General features: G+C 37.4%; 1 protein-coding gene across 3 annotated transcripts in view; it reads right to left on the bottom strand.

Moving 5' to 3' along the window:
• The window catches only part of zmiz1a (zinc finger, MIZ-type containing 1a), a 308608-nt gene that overhangs the window by 30760 nt on the left and 259870 nt on the right, over positions 1-17978 (bottom strand). For all 3 annotated transcript variants that reach the window (XM_039772925.1, XM_039772932.1, XM_039772942.1), the window contains 2 exons: positions 4831-4975; positions 571-685 (listed from right to left, as the gene is read on the bottom strand). In XM_039772925.1, coding sequence (XP_039628859.1) covers positions 571-685; positions 4831-4975 — 260 coding nt within the window. The remainder of the gene's footprint in view (positions 1-570; positions 686-4830; positions 4976-17978) is intronic.

Genomic DNA, 17978 nt, shown 5'->3' with positions numbered 1-17978 from the left:
AAATAATAAAAAAGCATGTTAAATCATGTTAGGAAAGGAAAAAAAACAATAGATCATATAATTAGGGGCTTCTGTTGTAACATATCAAGCAAATAATTCTTCCAAATGGTTTTGCCCAAAATGTATTGGCCTTGACTTTGTTTCTTCCAGATGTTTATAGTGGCAGATAACCACAAATTAATGACAACAATAGCTGCCAAACATAATCCAGCTAAATGGCTATACAAAATCTGAAGTGATAACAGTGTAAGATAGTAGACTATGTGGCCTGGGTAATTTGAAACAGATACTTATCCATACTTGCTTTTTACATATTGTCTTTCATATGAAAACACAATGAATATTTTTTCATAAAACATTCATCTATATCGTAAGTAAGGGGAGACATGAGCCATAAAAGTGGTGACAAAAAATAACATTGCAATTTCAAATGTCATTATTCTAGTTACAATATTTAAGATTTTGGTTATACACCTTCAGTAAAAATATCACTATTAATCACTGACTACTAATGAGTACAAGGTAAAAAAGTTAAATGACTTTGCAAATGACCTCTGTTTCAACACTCACCTGACTTTGTGATGTATTAGTGACGCCCCAGACTGTTGTAACCACAGACAAAGAACCTGGGGGCTGATTATTATTTTGCTGCCAGGGAACTGAATCATAAGGAAATGACCCATCACTGGAAAACAAACATACAAATGTAAAATGAATACAAGATAAAGGATGTTACAGTACAACCAAAAACTGCTACACTGCACAAAACTACCAGACAGCTTGCCAGCACTTATGCAATACAGTAGTTTCATCATACAGATAAACAACAAAATTACAGAGTAAAAATGAAGTTGGAAAAGCAACACCTCATATTGTCAGTGTGTGCAATACTTAATTGCTGGAAAAACAGTTTAGAGTGATAATGAAACACAGGAATTGACTCTATATTGAATGACACCACAAAGAAATCATCATACAGTTTTATGCTTTTTTAATTGATTTGCATTCAGTGACACCTTGACAAATTATTCTTTTTTCCAGCAAGGTAGGATCAGAACACAGATACAGCTAAAATATTTCCTGTAAAGTTTAATTGTAGATATCATCTTACAAAACAGCCACCACAAGTTGCATGAAATTATAAAGAGCAGGGGTTTCTGACATTAAATTCAATGAAGTATGATAGCAAACATACTAGAAAATGATTGTATTGCCATATTACATTATTTGCATGATATACACAGTATTCAACAGATTGCTTTCAAAACTACCCCACTGTGTGTCTGAGTGCACAAATGAAAGTTGCGATGGAAAAACCTAGTTAAAAAAATGGAAGTCTGACAAATGAGAGGCTATTTAGTCAATCAAGCTTATTTGTTTAGCTAAACTGTCCTAATACCTCATCCCAATACCTCTTGAAGGTCGTCAAGGTTTCTGCTTCAAATGCGTGGCTCAATAGTCTGTTCCAAATTCCCACAACTCTTTGCTTAAAGAAGTGCCTCCTTGCTTCAGCCTTAAACACACTTCCCCTTTATTTCCATTGGTGCCCTCAAGTAAACGATTTGCTACTTAGTTGAGAGAACCTAATTTACCGATGCCTTTGAGGATTTCTAAGACCTGGATTAGCTTCTCATGCACCCCCCTCTATTTAAGACTAAACAGGTTTAACTCCCTGACCCTGTCAGTGTAAGAACATCTCCTAGGGTCTTGGCATACACCTGGTTGCTCCTATTTGAATAGTTTCAGCTGCTGCAGTGTCACACAAAACTTCAGATACAGTCTCACTAGTGCATTTTTCAGTGTGACCATGTCATCCCTTGATTATATATTCAACAGTTTTTACGATAGGTTTACAACCTAACATTTGCCTTTTTTTATCACTGTTGCACACTACTTATATATGAGAAGGTTGTATCAACATAATCTGTATGTATGATTCTCTTGAGTGAAAATGTATTTCATTTTGTTTTGTGCACATATATGAAATATTGAGTATTTTTACAAGGTAGATGGCACTGTGGTTAATGCTGCTGCCTCATAGCCACAGGAGCCTGTGATTCAATCCCCAGTACAAACAGTGGGCTCTGAAGTCTGCATGTTATTCTACATCCATGTAGGTATTCTACTAGTATTTTGCTTTCCTTCTGTTTTCCACCTTTTGGTTACTTTGCAACTGTCAACTTATTGACAGATATTATTATTGTGTGTGGAAATACAGTACATTTTTATAGAACTTCACTAGAAATTCAGCAAAAGAGGCCCAAGCTATGTTTTTGAACCTCAGTGAAAGTGAGCACAGACCCTACCAACACCATTAAGATAGTTAGACTTTTAAAGCAACTGTATCAAATCAGAGCATCAGAAAGTCTATGTAGAGTTATTAGTTATTTCATCATAAGCATGTCAGTTATTAAATGGCACCAGCACTAAAAACAATATAAACTAACAGACCACACAATATAAATATAAAATTAATTTCAAACTAAATGGATTGTACACGTTTGACATGCAAACTGTGTAATAAACACTGTCGCAAAACTGAAATGACTTAAATAAACTTTGTAGCATTGCTTCTGTGGTGGAAAAGTTTGACTAGATCATTAGTACATACTACTTTTTCACCATTTTACCTTCTGGAAATTGAATGGATATAGGAAAAAAACACACAAACTTTTATTAAGACTCAGTCTACAGTGCTGTTCTGATGTCCCTTTAGGTAGACACAGTGGCCTACTGTTTACACATGGCACACAACTGTCAGTGCATTTTACAGCAAAGCTGTAGAGAGTGGATGAATTAGGACTGTTCAGTTCAGGCACAGAAGGCAACACAATAACATAAATGTTACTCAGTCACATAATTACAAGCTTAAAAATCATTATTGTTTGATATCTTCTAAAGGGCATGTTGAACAGAGTGACTGTGAAAGCAGATGCTTAACTGAGCCTCTGTGAGACAAAAAGGCTATATTGGTTTAGCAAAACAGCCTGATCTGAGAAGCAAACTGTCAAAGTCTTACTATTTCATCAATGACCAAGTAACAGAAAATAATATAATATACGGCTCTATTACTTCATGCCAGCTGCTCTAACTAATATGGCTCTATTATGTCATGGCAGATGCTCAACTTGATTTAAAAATGACAATGGGAAAATGTGAATATAGCCTTATACCTGCATTTGAATTCTAGCCTTGGCATGATTTATATGTTCTCCTGGGTGTAGAGGTTTTCTCCCACTTCCACTTAACTTATCAGGCTGACTGGTTACTCTAAAGTGGATGTGTGTCTATGTCTTTCAATGAATTTCAATCCTATTCAGAGTTGATTCCTGTCGTGCCTCTGATGCTGAAACAGACCAGGTTTGTATTGTTGTCTCCACAAAATGAAAACAGATGGAAGAAATTCATTTGTTTGTTTTTTCAACAGCAGCACTGATTTGCAGTGCTACATAAAAGCATAAGTAATGTACTTTTGGAATCTCTCCCACTATTGTACATCCATCCATCATCCAACCTGCTATATCCTAACTATAGGGTCACGAGGGTCCGCTGGGGCCAATCCCAGCCAACACAGGGCGCAAGGCAGGAAACAAACCCCAGGCAGGTCGCCAGCCCACTGCAGGGTGCACACGCACACACACATACCCACACACCAAGCACACACTAGGGACAATTTAGAATCGCCAATGCACCTAACCTGAATGTCTTTGGACTGTGGGAGGAAACCAGAGTACCCGGAGGAAACCTACACAGACACGGGGAGAACATGCAAGCTCCATGCAGGGAGGACTCGGGAGGTGAACTCGGGTCTCCATACTGCGAGGCAGCAGTTCTACCACTGCGCCACCGTGCCGCCCCACTATTTACACAAATTGTGTACAGCTCTTCAAACAACAACAAAACAAAAATGTGCAAAACAGAACAATCTTGAAACGGCAAATATCCTTTTTACAGGACTATATATGGCTAATGTAGTGTTACAGCATAATTCAAAACTGGAACCACTCCATCTTTTGTATCATTTAATGAGTAAGTTCATGTCCACTGCATACTTGCAAATACCGGTGCTCAGTAATAAACAAATGCACTTGCAAGCTGCCTAAGCCCACCACAGGTCAATTGCCAACATGCCTCTTATTGTAGTAGCAGGCAGCAGCCAACACAAGGCTCCAAACCGCCATGCACATCATTCATTGCATCTCCTCCCACCCTGCATTTGCACACTGTTATTAAGATTCAAGCACTTCATTTAGGGCTGATTGAAAGCATGTCATCTGTGCATTTCAGAATTTCACTATGAAGGTGAAAACCACATTCATGCTACACTGAGTGCATTTCAATGTACAGAAACACACTGTGCATAAATTAAGGGAAGAAAGTTTACTGATTCAGCTAAAATCTTAAAGATGTGTCAGAGCCTGGCCAGTGTAAAACTGCCCTTTCAGGCAGAGGGTAAAATGACTTGTTAGGATTCCTTTAAATCCATCATTCAGTGTACTATTTATAAGTTGCCTACTTCTTGTTAAGTTTCGGATACTTCATACACTGTTTCAATTGTACATGTGCAACAATAAAAAAAGGCCTTAATGTGGTTCATTTAAATGCATAAACCAACATCTAGTCACAAATACCTCTCATTCTCTACTTTCCTGTGCTTCTGCTAACAGAACAAAGTTGAAAATAGCAGGTGCATTCTGCAAAATGCTGTGTGCTATCACATACTAGCAAACCAGTTGTATCTTTCTCTGCTTGAGTTGACTCCTTTCCAGTGTTGGTAAACCAGCTAAGCACTGGAGGTCAGACCTCAATGAACTGATGTTTCCCACTGACCTGTGCGAGAGAGCCGGCTTCATTGAGCTCATGGCGTTCATTGATGGCTGCATTGGTATCTTTCCTGGAGGCTCGTTCTGCCGGTTCTTCTGATGACGAAGTAGTAAAAGTCGCCCCAGTTCTTCACACCACGATGAAAGAAGGGCTGAAAAAGGATACAAGACAATGCAGTATTTTTGTAAACATAAACACTGTAAATCTGGTTGTAGGATTTTTTAAGAAAAGAACAGGTCTTGGCCTAATAGGCTCTGCAAAACTGGGACAACCTACTGTTAAAGACACATTTGGCAATACATTAAGAAAGTGAGAGCTGAACTTCTTTAACATTTAGACACACATGGAAATTACCTTTCTTTGTATGCTTGAACACTTTCACTCTGTAGACGTGGAAAACTGACTTCCTTTTAGGAATTAAATGGATGAGATTACAAAGACACCTTAACTTACTTTTCGACTGTTATGCTATTGTGAAACTGAAGTTTAAATTTCACAGAACAACTGAAAACGAGAGTCACATTATGTGACAGATTTGGGCACAGTTCTCGTAGTTTCAACTGTATTTTTTTTTGTGTTGTGTGTTTTAACGAGAAGCTAACTGGTATGCCTTAATGGACTTCGTACTTGTCAATTTCTGCACTCTCTCTTGAGATTGGGAGAAATCAACAGAAGAGCGTTACTAAGATATTTCTGAGACTCTGAGGTTACGGAAGGGTCTTTCTGAGAGGCCTGTTATGATGATGATGATGATAATAAATTTGTTTTATATCACACTCTGAAACAACAAAGACATCTCAAAATGCTTGACTACAAGAAATAAAAATTCTGTTGGACAGAATGGTAAAATCAAGGTGTTAAGATAAAAATATATAAAACATTAACTATCCAGGTGAATATTACTTCCAAGTAAGAATTTCACTCTATTCTATACCCTTGACATTACTACTACTACATGTAAAGTAGTATAGCTTCACCCATGGAGCAATACAAATGTCAAATAATCTTTAACTGAGTACATAAAGGTATACATTTAGATAAAAGGCACAGGCTGTAGTATTAAAAGTCTTAAAATTGATCTTCTTAATTGAAAGACCCTGGAAAGAGAGAAAAAAGGTGTGTGTTTTTGTAAAAATATGAGCAATCTAATTTATTGGGAGATGACCACCAAGTTACAATAGTAAAGCTAGTGTGATATACACACAAGCTGCTCTCTGCCATCCATGGACAGATACAGCCTAATGTACATTTGTTAAGCTCCTAAGGTGCTATTTTTAATTTTTTGTTGGAAGTGATATTGCCTCACACGAAAGTGTAGGATCAATCTTGATCCTGAGGTTTATAATCAGAGAGGGCAGAATAAATTGATTGATCATTAACAGTATTGGGGTAATTTCAGTATTTTATCTAGAGAAGTTCCCACTTGAATTCCTTTTGCTTTTACCAAACAAGCTCGGACTCCAGCAAGGAAGGCACTCATTCATTGTTACTAACACAGAATCCCATCCATTGTAAACAACTGAATGACTCTGCTCCAAAAACTAAAGCTGTAAAGCTACAACTAAAGCTCCCCAAAACCTGTTATGGTATGATCATTGATTTTGTGATTAATAGAACTGTGTTCTGATCCATAATTTAAGAGATGTTACATTTTGAAACCAGGGAATCTTTCTCAATGGCCTAGTGTGCACACGTATGCATTCTTGTATATAAATAAATGAACAGTATTTTTATAGCTATATAATCCTGCCTCTCTGGGTTTCACTGCACTGTGTTTCCCACTAGGGCTCACTGTTTCCTCAGATATAGACACTGAGTAACATCAGATGCATTTCCCTGTTATGTTACACATCTGCCAATATGAATTTGACTCAAATCATGCAAGTGTATCTATAGTAAAACACCATGTACAAAAGATGAATGTCTTCCATTTAGAGAGAAAAAATTTATTTAAAAAAAAAAAAAATCAGGCTGACTGCTTACTCTAAAGTGGATGGGTGTGATGGGGTCAGGACTTTTCTTTTGCAATATACTGTACCAGCACTTGAGTTCTCGAAGGCAGAAACAAAGTGTTCTGCCAAATGGCGGTAAGCAGCGGCAGCAGTTCACATGCAGCTATGTCAAAATAACAGAAGTCTGCTGGAGCTCTCCCTAGCCCGATTAATTACTGCTGCAGTGAAATGAGAGCAGTCATCCTAAGCGTGCTTTTGAAGATTTTGATGCAAGTTTCTCTTGTTTGCATAAATGCATATCAACATAACAAACTTGACACATGAACTTCAAATACAACAGACAAATGGCTTTAGTAGGTAAACAAAAGCTGCTGTTTGTCTTTAAAAGAACAGCATTCCAAACGAGTCTTGGTGGTCCAATTACAAAAAAAAAAAATAATAAAAGAGGGAGGGGGGAGGGAGGGAGAGAGAGAGAATAAAGAGCAGAAGAAGCCTAGGGTGGCTATCGCCTTGCCAAAGTACCATTTTACAAACTTAATGTTCTGTGTTCACTCATCTGCCTATGACTGCCTGGCATCAGAACTGAACCACAAATCACTACAGCTATGCACCATGTTCTCTAAATTTACACCTTAACTATGAGTGTGTAAAATCTGTCACATGTACTTTCAAGGTGTATTTAAAGGAAGATGTGTGTTCCTTTTTAACAATGTACTGTTTCAATCTTTGGAAAGCGTATTGTGATGCTCTTGCGAAAATAATAACTAATTGGCTTTTTGAGGAGGAAAATAAATGGCAATAAATACAGGCTTTAAGATAACATGGTAGTCTTATAATACCAAATAATTTTTAGGTACAACTAATTATATGTACTCAGTCCATTTTAAAGGTTACAGGAAGCTGGGCATAAGACTAAATAAGTGTGTTCAGAAAATGGACAGATGTCTACACAGATGTATGCTAACAGAGTACTGTTTGCTGGTGACATCGCAGTCCATTAGAAGAACATTGCTCCAAATGAATCTCCTTTTCCCTTCACTTCTGTCTGGACAGCCAATCATTTCAATGGACTATGGTAAGCTGCACACAGAAACACTGGAAGAATACCCCACAGCTAAACATCTAGAAGATACACACTCATTCACATATTACACTGTTCATCCATGAATGTGAAAATCCTGCTTGAATCTCATTTGCGTTTTTAGAGTATACCCATGAGAAAAACTGTATTAAGATGTGCTGTTTTTCTCCCCATTAGTAGATGAAGTAATCACAATCACACCTTGTATTAAACTGTCTGCAGCACTACCACACTTTGTGGCACAAACTACTCTCCTCTCATTTAAACACTGAGCACGTGAGGTTCAGGCTACATGAAAAGATGAAAAAGAAAACACAAAAGACAGATACAGATGGTCCCAGCTTTCTCTCCCTGTGTGTGTTTAAGCAAGCAATGCAGAGCTACAGTAGACAGCTGTGTTTTTGTACCCCCTCTCTCCAGCAAGGCAGGTGTCCAGGGGCAGAAGACAGACCATGGCCATCTCCCTTTACTTTAGCTTATCGATCAGGCAGTAATAACCTTATAGACTGCATGACTGATCAGCCCTTCTGCTTGCCCTTAACACACACTAATATCTTAACTGCAAGAGGTGGTCTTGTAGATGGATGACAGCAGGATACCAAACACCAAAAAGAACCACTTCACCAATGCACTCATTAGCAAATGCGTTATTATTCATAACTGGACTCGTGCTAGCACCTCCACCCCCTGCCTACATTCCCAAACCTTGTGATGAAAATGTTTCATCTCTGCTGAAGGCTTTGAGGATTTGAAAATGCAAATAAATCTACAGGCAGTTTCCTTTCTATAGTTAAAGCTGCACCCACTTAAGCAAAAAAAAAAAAAAAAAAAGGCAAGGCTGGCTTTGGTTTACACATATTGCATTTCTTGCAGAGGAACACCCAGAAGCCTCAAGTCTGGCAACCTAACAAAAGGATATTGCCTTGACAGCCTATTGATTGCAGCAGTACAAAGCATCTCGAAGGCTTACACTCCTTCTGTCAGCCACTCTAGGCGGCAGTCATTTTTCCCAGGGCACCCTTTCACTGTCCCTCTTGGCATCACAAAATACCTCTTTTCTTTAATTAAACATAAAACCAATGTCAATATACGCTTTATCTGGCATTCAGTCTTCACCTCTCATTTGCTGTGTGACCCTGAACAAGTCACTTAAACCAGATGACATGTGCTCCTATTACAGAAATATGGAAACAAATGTAGTAATTTGTAAATGGGATGTGGGATGGTGTTAACAATTAAAAGGAGCTATATAGTAGAAAGCTTGTTTGCTTGTGTCAAAGCAGTGGATTTTAAACAACATTACTCGGTCAATCATACCCTTGGGGATGCAAGTCAATTAGCCTGTCTGTGTTTGTGGTAAGAATATGAATTCCAGTGTTCCAATGGTCATCACTGCAACAGAGCGCCTAATCACCAAATAAAATGTGTATTTAATCCCATCAATTAACATCTCATCAGTGCACCTAACTGCAGGGTGCCATTGCAAGGCAGAGAAACGAGAACAGCTTTTTGTGTGGTAAATTGTCTGTTCCGTCTATGCAGAACTGCAGAAAAAAAATGTGAGATAAATGCAGTGCAGTTAGGATATTGTTTGTTTAAAGATACAAGTTACATATTAGCTGACAGGACAATAAATCAATTGTGATATCAGACACTCTTCCGTCTCCAGCAGGGCCTCACACACTTGGAGCCTTTTTCCAAGACAAGAACATTCATCTGTACATTCCACTGTGTTCAAAGATGGACAGACATATCACACTTAGTTCTAACAGATATCCAATAAAATATAGGAGAAAAAATGAAACCAAATCATTGCAAGTGTCTTAATCAAACGTTTTGATATGTGAGTTTATTTTCTATTTCTTAAGAACTTGGATGCAATGAAAACCAACAGACACATAAAAGACGAGGATTAGAAAATGTTGATGATACATGGGAGTAGGACATGTTGGTTAGGACATATCCTGGTACAGTTACTGTGTCAAGTGTGCATGTCCTCTGAGTCTGTGTGAGTTTTCTCTGACAGATTGCAGTTCTAAACCAACCCTGTATGGGTGTGTATAAATATGGGTCATTCAGGATTTGTATACATGTGCTAAATTCAGAATTGGTTCCTGCCTCAAACTGAATGAGACCCGCCGATCCTGAAATTGGAGAAAGCGGGGGCTCTAACTGAAAGGATGGACTAAATATTCCGTGTTCAACAAAAATGAACACTGTTATCAATATTTTTCCCCCCATGAAGTATGTATGGCAATTAACTGTGGCACCAAAATTATTTGGCAGCTATACTTCAACAACAAATTGTGTGTACTGATACAGCTAGTACTTCTTTCTTACACTCAAAGTTGTTATTTGTTATTCGTTTATTTATATTTATTTTGTATTACTACTGACACTGTGATAAACTCCAGCCTTCTGCCACCCTGAACCTGAAGCATATACAAAAATAAATGAATGGATTTCTTTAGAAAAAAGTTGAAAAATACTCTAATGCAGTGATTACATAGTATATGTCAAACAAAATGAACTTGAAATGACTGCACTGCGCATTTCCAGTGTACAGCGTCTGTCTGAGAGAGAACAGGTTGAGTGTAATGCCTGGGGACAAACTTTCCTCTAGTTGACTTGATCCTAATGCTCACACAATTCTGTGTCACTCTCCTCATTCAAGTGACAGCACACTAAGGGGATATTGGGAGACCAAACCCAATTACATGCCATTGATTGGGGAGCACAGCGAGAACAGTTTCCATTAAGCTGATGTGTTATTTATATTACTTACTCATTATTCCAAATAAATAATTGCTAAGCAAAAGTGATTAAACAAATGCTGTAGATCATTTTCAACTAAGGAAATCTGCTTGGTGAAGCATTTTTTCCATTTTTTTTATTTTACAGTATCGATTTTGTAAATTACATTATGGTGAATAAGACACAAATCAATTAAGGGTACACTCAGTACTACATTCCATATATTCATGTTTTATATAAATCTCAACATCCATCCTGGACCACTGTAGCACTATATCCACCAAAAGAAAACTAATAATCACAAATGATTAAAAAATCAGTACATTTCAGTATTACACAGTGTAGTGAAAAAGTATCTTCCCATCCCTCTATTATGTTTGCGATTGAAGGTTTTCAGTTATTCAATCAAGTCTCAAATTAGATAAAAGCCATCTGAGAGAACAAATAACACATTTTTTAAAAAACGTATGTCATTTCTCTAATTAAAGTCATTCAACTACCATTGTGTGAAAAAGTATGTGATCCCTATTTTAATCAACCCAATTAAAGCATTAGCAGACTGAACACAGCCAAGTTCAATTATAGTCAGCCCTGATCAATGTAAACCTCACTTACAGTATTTCGACCCTTACCATCAGAGTCCAGATGCCAGCACAAACGTTCAACAAGCACAAATCATTCAGGATGTCACAAAGGATACTAAAAGAATCCAAAAACTGAAGGCTTCTCTTGCCTCAGCAAGGGTCGGTGTTCATGGGTCCACAATGAGAAAAACACTGAGATGACAAATGAGATTCACTGGACAGTAGCAAAGCAGAAACCACTGCCAACCAAACAAAAGGTGTAGAGCCAGTTATTATGTGTAAAGCCTATGTCAAATTACACAACTTCTAGTTGCAGGAGACTTCAAATTGATGACTAAAGTTGCTGATCTTGCCACATGAGGATGTCAGATTACACAACTTGTATTGCTGGGGGTCAAAAATTAAGACTATTATGTGACGACTTTCCAACACAGTTTCAGTTCTGTATGAACGCAATCTCAGCCCATTTTGTTCTCTTTCTGTGCATTCTGCCATGGTACATAAAACATGAGACATCAGATAGACAAGCCTCTTTTCTGTTTGTGAGGTCCAAAACATCTGTGTTCATTATTTATCATAGCTGCATTTTATGCATTGTACTTCTAGGTAAGCGCTCACTGGTTATCAACTCTCACATTCACGCGAGCCCATTCCTGCGACTTCAGACAAAATTATATCTGTTCGACTTTGACAGGGCAGGTCACTCACTGGTTGGACCGAGTCACTGGGGATGTCTGACAACATGAATGGAGGTAACTAAGACTATGTGCAATAAAGTCTGTGACTAAAAATGATGTAATGCGACAAAGCCTTTAGGGTTCAATTAATTTTTTAAATGTAAAAAAGATGTTTTTGTTTACTCAGATGCCCTTTATCGAATATACTTTTTTTTTTTTTACCTGAAAACACTTTGTCAAAAATGCAGAAAGGAAAACAAATAATTTTCAACTGCCCTACACTCAATTACATAAATTTAAGAACTGCAAATGTTTACCACACCTAGGCAGTATCAATTAGTTGTGTTTAAATTAAAAACAAATAGTAAAATATGATAGATATATTCCAGAAACAGCTACACATTTTGATCTGTATTCCAAAAGATTTTAGTGTCTAGAAGGATTTTGACTAATTATTTTAACTTATTTGTGGGAAAAAGAGGGTCTGACTTCTAGATGAACATAGACGAGGGGACATTCTCAAACCCTCTTAATCCTTTCCAGGGTTTTGGCAGAGTCACAGCCAGGATGCCAGTCCATCACTAATTCACACATCCATATTCACATTTATACAGAGCCATTCACACATCCATATTCACATTTATACAGAGCCAATTTAAAATCACCAATTAACCTTTAGGGAAGTAATAAACCAGGAGTACTAAGGCCAATATCACATTACACAATATTCAAGCGATTCTCAGTTGTAACCTTACTTTGCAGAATCTTAGCGTGAGGCAACCTGGCATAACAAAATCAACAGGCTTGGTTTTGTCTTAGGTCATGGGTGTGGACTCCTGTGTGTGAGCGCTTAGCGCCAATGAGCACACAGCTGGAAGAACAGTACAGTCCCAAAGAAAGGACAACAAGGAGCATTTTCGACTATGCAAAGAGAAAAGATGCTTTTCCTACTAAATGGAAAATCAAAAAAGGCAAGGCAAGACTGCATCTGAACTCACTCTATCTGGAAAGTATCCATACTGCAACCAACACTGTCAGGCAGCAGGTTAATTGGCTGTATAATATGTGACAAGCTCACCATACTTCTGAAATTTAAAATTCATCCCGTCCGAGTCTTGTAATCTGACATCCTCAAAGGCAACGGGATCCAGCAACTGCCGACACTAAAGCTGGTGGAACATTACACAACTTCAATTTGGAGGGGATGTCAAACTTGACAGCTGCCAATTGCTGATCTTGTCACCTGATAAAGTCACATTACATGACTAGGAACTGCAGGTGACGGCAAACTCGGTGATGACTTTCCAGCATAGATTCAAATTTCCAAAGTATAACAAATACATCCCTTAGTTTTTCACAGCCTTTAACACTGCCTAGTCTAGCTGGTGCTTTCAGAGGGTTTGTTGTATAGTGGATGCAGCAACCCGCTATCAGCGCATGCATTACATACTCTGTACATCCAGGTTGATGGATATCATCTATCACATAATCACAAACGGAACAACTTAAGACAAAATTAAACTTTTTTTATTTTGCCAGGGCACTTTGCAGACTGGTTAGAATGGAGTCACTGGAAATGTCAAATCACACAAATTGAGGTCACAGGAGCACACACAACCGCCCCCAAGTTGTCAAGATTATGTAAAACAAATGTGTGACAGAAAATCTCTGGAGAAATCATATGGTGTGACAAGGCCTTAAAATTAGGCACACTCTCTGACTGAAAATCGTGTAGTATGCTGCCAGCCTAAGAGGTAAACCCACACAGACACCCTGAGAATTTACAAACTCTACATGGACAACAAATGGTAGTGAAGTTCAAACCTAAGTTGCTGCATCTGTAAACCAGCAGCATTACCCACTACACTGAGCCACTGTGAACACTGATGGACTATCGAAAAAATGACAGCTTATAAGAGAAACTAGCTAGTAAATGAAATTTAAGCTGAAAATAAATCAAAATAACAAATCTTTAACAAGTGTATGTTTCAGTCATTTCAAAACAGTTACCGGTAATTAGTTTCTTTTAAAATCCCTCACATAATGCCCTGAATAAGCAGTATTCACCTATCCAGCATTTCTTAACAACATATATCACCAAAACATCTAACAAGTGAAGTGAGACTCTCTAACAAAGCAGAGTGGTAACAATAACAGAGACAGAGTGGGATCTCCTGCCTACTTAAATGGAAATTACAGCATCCTACCATTAGCAACAGTGTATCACTTGGCTAAATCACTACTTTTGTTACAAAACACACTTAAAGAGGATGAAAACCAGTATTTACGACAGACCTCCAAATTTCCTATATCTCTTCCAAGGCAGGTTAAAAACAGAGGGAAGTAAAAAATACGTCCAGCCATTCCTGTATCTGCAAGGAGGATGGATTGAGGGGAGGTTACAATAGGATTACTGTGTTAGTTTTCCTTGCTACAACTAGTTTGCAAAGATGCCAAGCAGACACTTATCTTATTTTTCCACAACTAAAGCCTTAAAGGTATAGACCCTTTCAAGATAACTTGAACATCCATTTGTTTTTTGATCACTTGGTAGAGAGCTACTCTTCTATTAAAGTCTTTAGCTAATTAAGAACGATGCATCAAATAGCTGTGTAATATACAAAAGTGTGCATTTGAGAAAAATATGGAGGCTACTTAAGGTACCAGAGGGGACTGAAAATCAACAATAAATGTGCATAAAACAAATGCCTTAATTTGCCACCTCCCTTTCCTCACACATTACATGCAAATTATGTTTGATATGAATATGAGTGCAATATAAAGAACAAAATAATAGTAATAAGTATTTTTTTTAACATTATCTTCAGACATAATCGAAATTAAATGTTTTTCATAATTACTATTACTTATGATAAATTAGTGGATATATATGGCTTTTTTTAGGGTAAAAATAAGCAAATAATAAAATAACACAATTTTATTTGCTCACTCTGAATATGACTTTCATCTTGAGCAACTATTACAAAAAGCATTTATTTACTTGTCCTTAAACTGTAACACAGACCTAGCTGAAATGAACAATGGTGCAATATGAAGGAAGAGGCATTATGGGTTTGTGACTGAGCAGAAATGTTTCAACAATAATCATGTTTTATTTGTTTCATTTGTGAATGAAAAATGTTGTCCCCATCCCTTTTTTATTGTGTGATCTTTTACTCTGAACGTCTGTCATGGGCTATATACCTCAATCGTTCCATTTGCTCTTGGCCATGCTAATCTAACTTTGAGATGATTCCTAATAAAAACAACTTCTTGCTGTGCCTTTATCGGAAGCCTCTTCACTTCAGCCTTGCTAATACTAAGGCACGAGATGTGGCAAAGGCCCAACCCATTGGCCTGCTCTTTTTTTACTTTTGTAAGGAACACCTGCTCTCGAAAGCACCAAGGATATTGCACTGTTCCAGCAACACCCTACAAGCCATAAACAATCTTTGTTTGATTTAAAAAAAAAATTACCAGATGAGCAGGAAAGTCCTCTGCCAAAGAATATTCATTCATGATGACATTAACACTTAGGTACATGAGGTATACACAAACTTGAGTAAATTGAAGCAAACACAGAAACACCGACTATAGAGTTGGGTAGCTCATGCTGTACACTTTTATCCTTTGATGTCCAATTATATGTTCCTCATTGCCCTTTTAAAAGTCTCATTTATAATAACAATTAAAGTTCTAATGTGTGCTATTCCATTATAAATGATGCTTCTGTGATGGCAAATGCATAGAAAAGACATTCTTTCTTTGAGTGGAAGAACAGAGTATGACAGGAGGAACTCCTCAAAAAATATCAATAAAATGTAAAAGTAAAACTCATACATGAAAAAGAAATACATTATTAGATATGTAAAATATGTCAAAGATGTCTTAAACACACTGATTTTAATGGATACACTGAACACTAAGATATGATAAAAAAAAATCAGTAAAATCCATCTTAAATGTTAAACGGTATCTCACTTATTCAGTGGACAATTTTCAAGAGGCTCTTCAATCACAAGTGAGAATTTTACATAAGCGATAGCAGTTCTGTGGCTTGTATACACAGTACTGAGAAAATGCAATCAAGGGCACACCAAGTATGTAAACTTTCATCTTCAGATCATCAGAATTATATTGCATTTTACAAAGGGTTAAGAACTCTGCTCTTTAAGAATGCTTTTCTTTCTCAGTTCTAGTCTGTGCTCTCAGGATAGCTACCATCTTGACATCTCTGCCTAGATCCTAAGCCTTCAAAATGCTGATTAAGGTTTGGCATTCATAGTGGGTTATTCTAATGTGAAATAATGTTAATCCAAATAATACTTCATATTACAGATTGATGGCTGTGGATTGCAAGAGTTTAAGGTGTGCAGATTCACCCAGTTTCTCACAGACACTAGACTACACAGGAATTAAAAAAACTAACCAAAACAATGCCTGTCAACAGCTCCAGAAATCAATTCAAATAATTACTTAACTTTACTTTAAATTCTGAACATTAAAACCCCTATGTAGCTTTGAGCAGATTCAAAATATCATTGCCTGCAGCCTGCCTCTCTTGTGCGTTCATTCTGTGAGGTGCTAACTACATTGCAGTGCACATATCACAGCCTACCCTGCCACCACTGAGCACAAAGAAGGCACCAGCACTGAACAGGATAATGGACACCCATAACTCTTTTAGGGTTCTTTTTTTCCCTTTTTTCCAAGGGCTGAATATTTTTTCCAAAACACTCAGTTTTCTAGAAAGCAAACAAAGTAATGGTTTCACACATAAATTAAGATAAAATACTTGCTTATGACAAATGTTCTATCTGTCCATGGATGGATGGATGGATGGATGGATGGGCCTCTACAGTATGTAAATACACTGTACATACTCATTACAGTACATACATACAGTATCACATACCTGTTTGTCGCATCACTCATAAGCTGAATGGCACAGCTTTAAGCAGTTCAGTGGCTGGTAATCCGTAGTGTCGACTAGCACACCATGTCACTTAATAAAATCTAGTTACACAGCTTGCCTGCCACGAGTCTATGTCTTTGTAGATCTCCCAGGCAAACGTTGCCATATCTGGGAACTGATTAGCTGTGGACCGTTCAGCGGATTCATTTTCGATTTTCAGATCACTTGCATCAAAACTGAAGTTCGATAAGTGTCGCAGATGTTGCCATTGGCGGCTCATCTTCATTATCAATCGTGGACTAATCAGCAGATGCAGTTACCAGACTTTCATTTTTTATCTCCAGATTTCATGTATCAAAATAGGAGTTCCAGAAGTCAGAATCTGATTCAGCAATAATACGCAAGCAATAGATAAATAAATAAATAAATAATTTAATGTAACAACAAGTTTTGTTGACGTTTATAGCCGATAGGTCACTTTCTACAGCTGGATATCAACTTTTGTCAACATCAACCCTCAAGGGATACATGTCGACAAATGTCAACATCCGCCCTGGAAGAATTAATGCCATTCTGCCACACCATGGTCCCTCACTTAATCCCAAAGGACAGCAACAGAGTAGCCATTAATCAAGCATACAGATCTGTAAAACAAAAATGTACAGTACTTGGGGTAAAACGAACAAACACTGACACAGGGAATACATGAAAACTCTACTCCACTCAGAAATCCAGCTAGAACTACTGTAACGGTGGAAGAAGCTCTAGCCATTAAACATCCTGTCAAAGCATTGAAATATAGTCTTAGAAATAGTCATCAGTGAACATGCTTGATTACTAACTTTTCTGACTTCACCATTTACTATACTCTGCCCCATTTTTCTGTCTCCTGTTTGGTGAGAAAGGATTTGGTTAAGATTAGTGAATATAGCTTGTAGCATATACAGTGGTGTGAAAAACTATTTGCCCCCTTCCTGATTTCTTATTCTTTTGCATGTTTGTCACACAAAATGTTTCTGATCATCAAACACATTTAACCATTAGTCAAATATAATACAAGTAAACACAAAATGCAGTTTTTAAATGATGGTTTTTATTATTTAGAGAGAAAATAAAATCCAAACCTACATGGCCCTGTGTGAAAAAGTAATTGCCCCTGAACCTAATAACTGGTTGGGCCACCCTTAGCAG

Source organism: Polypterus senegalus, chromosome 1 (genome assembly GCF_016835505.1).
Source record: "Polypterus senegalus isolate Bchr_013 chromosome 1, ASM1683550v1, whole genome shotgun sequence".
Lineage (NCBI taxonomy): Eukaryota > Metazoa > Chordata > Cladistia > Polypteriformes > Polypteridae > Polypterus > Polypterus senegalus.
Note: the sequence above shows the minus strand (reverse complement) of the source record. Positions and strands in the feature narration are given on the sequence as shown.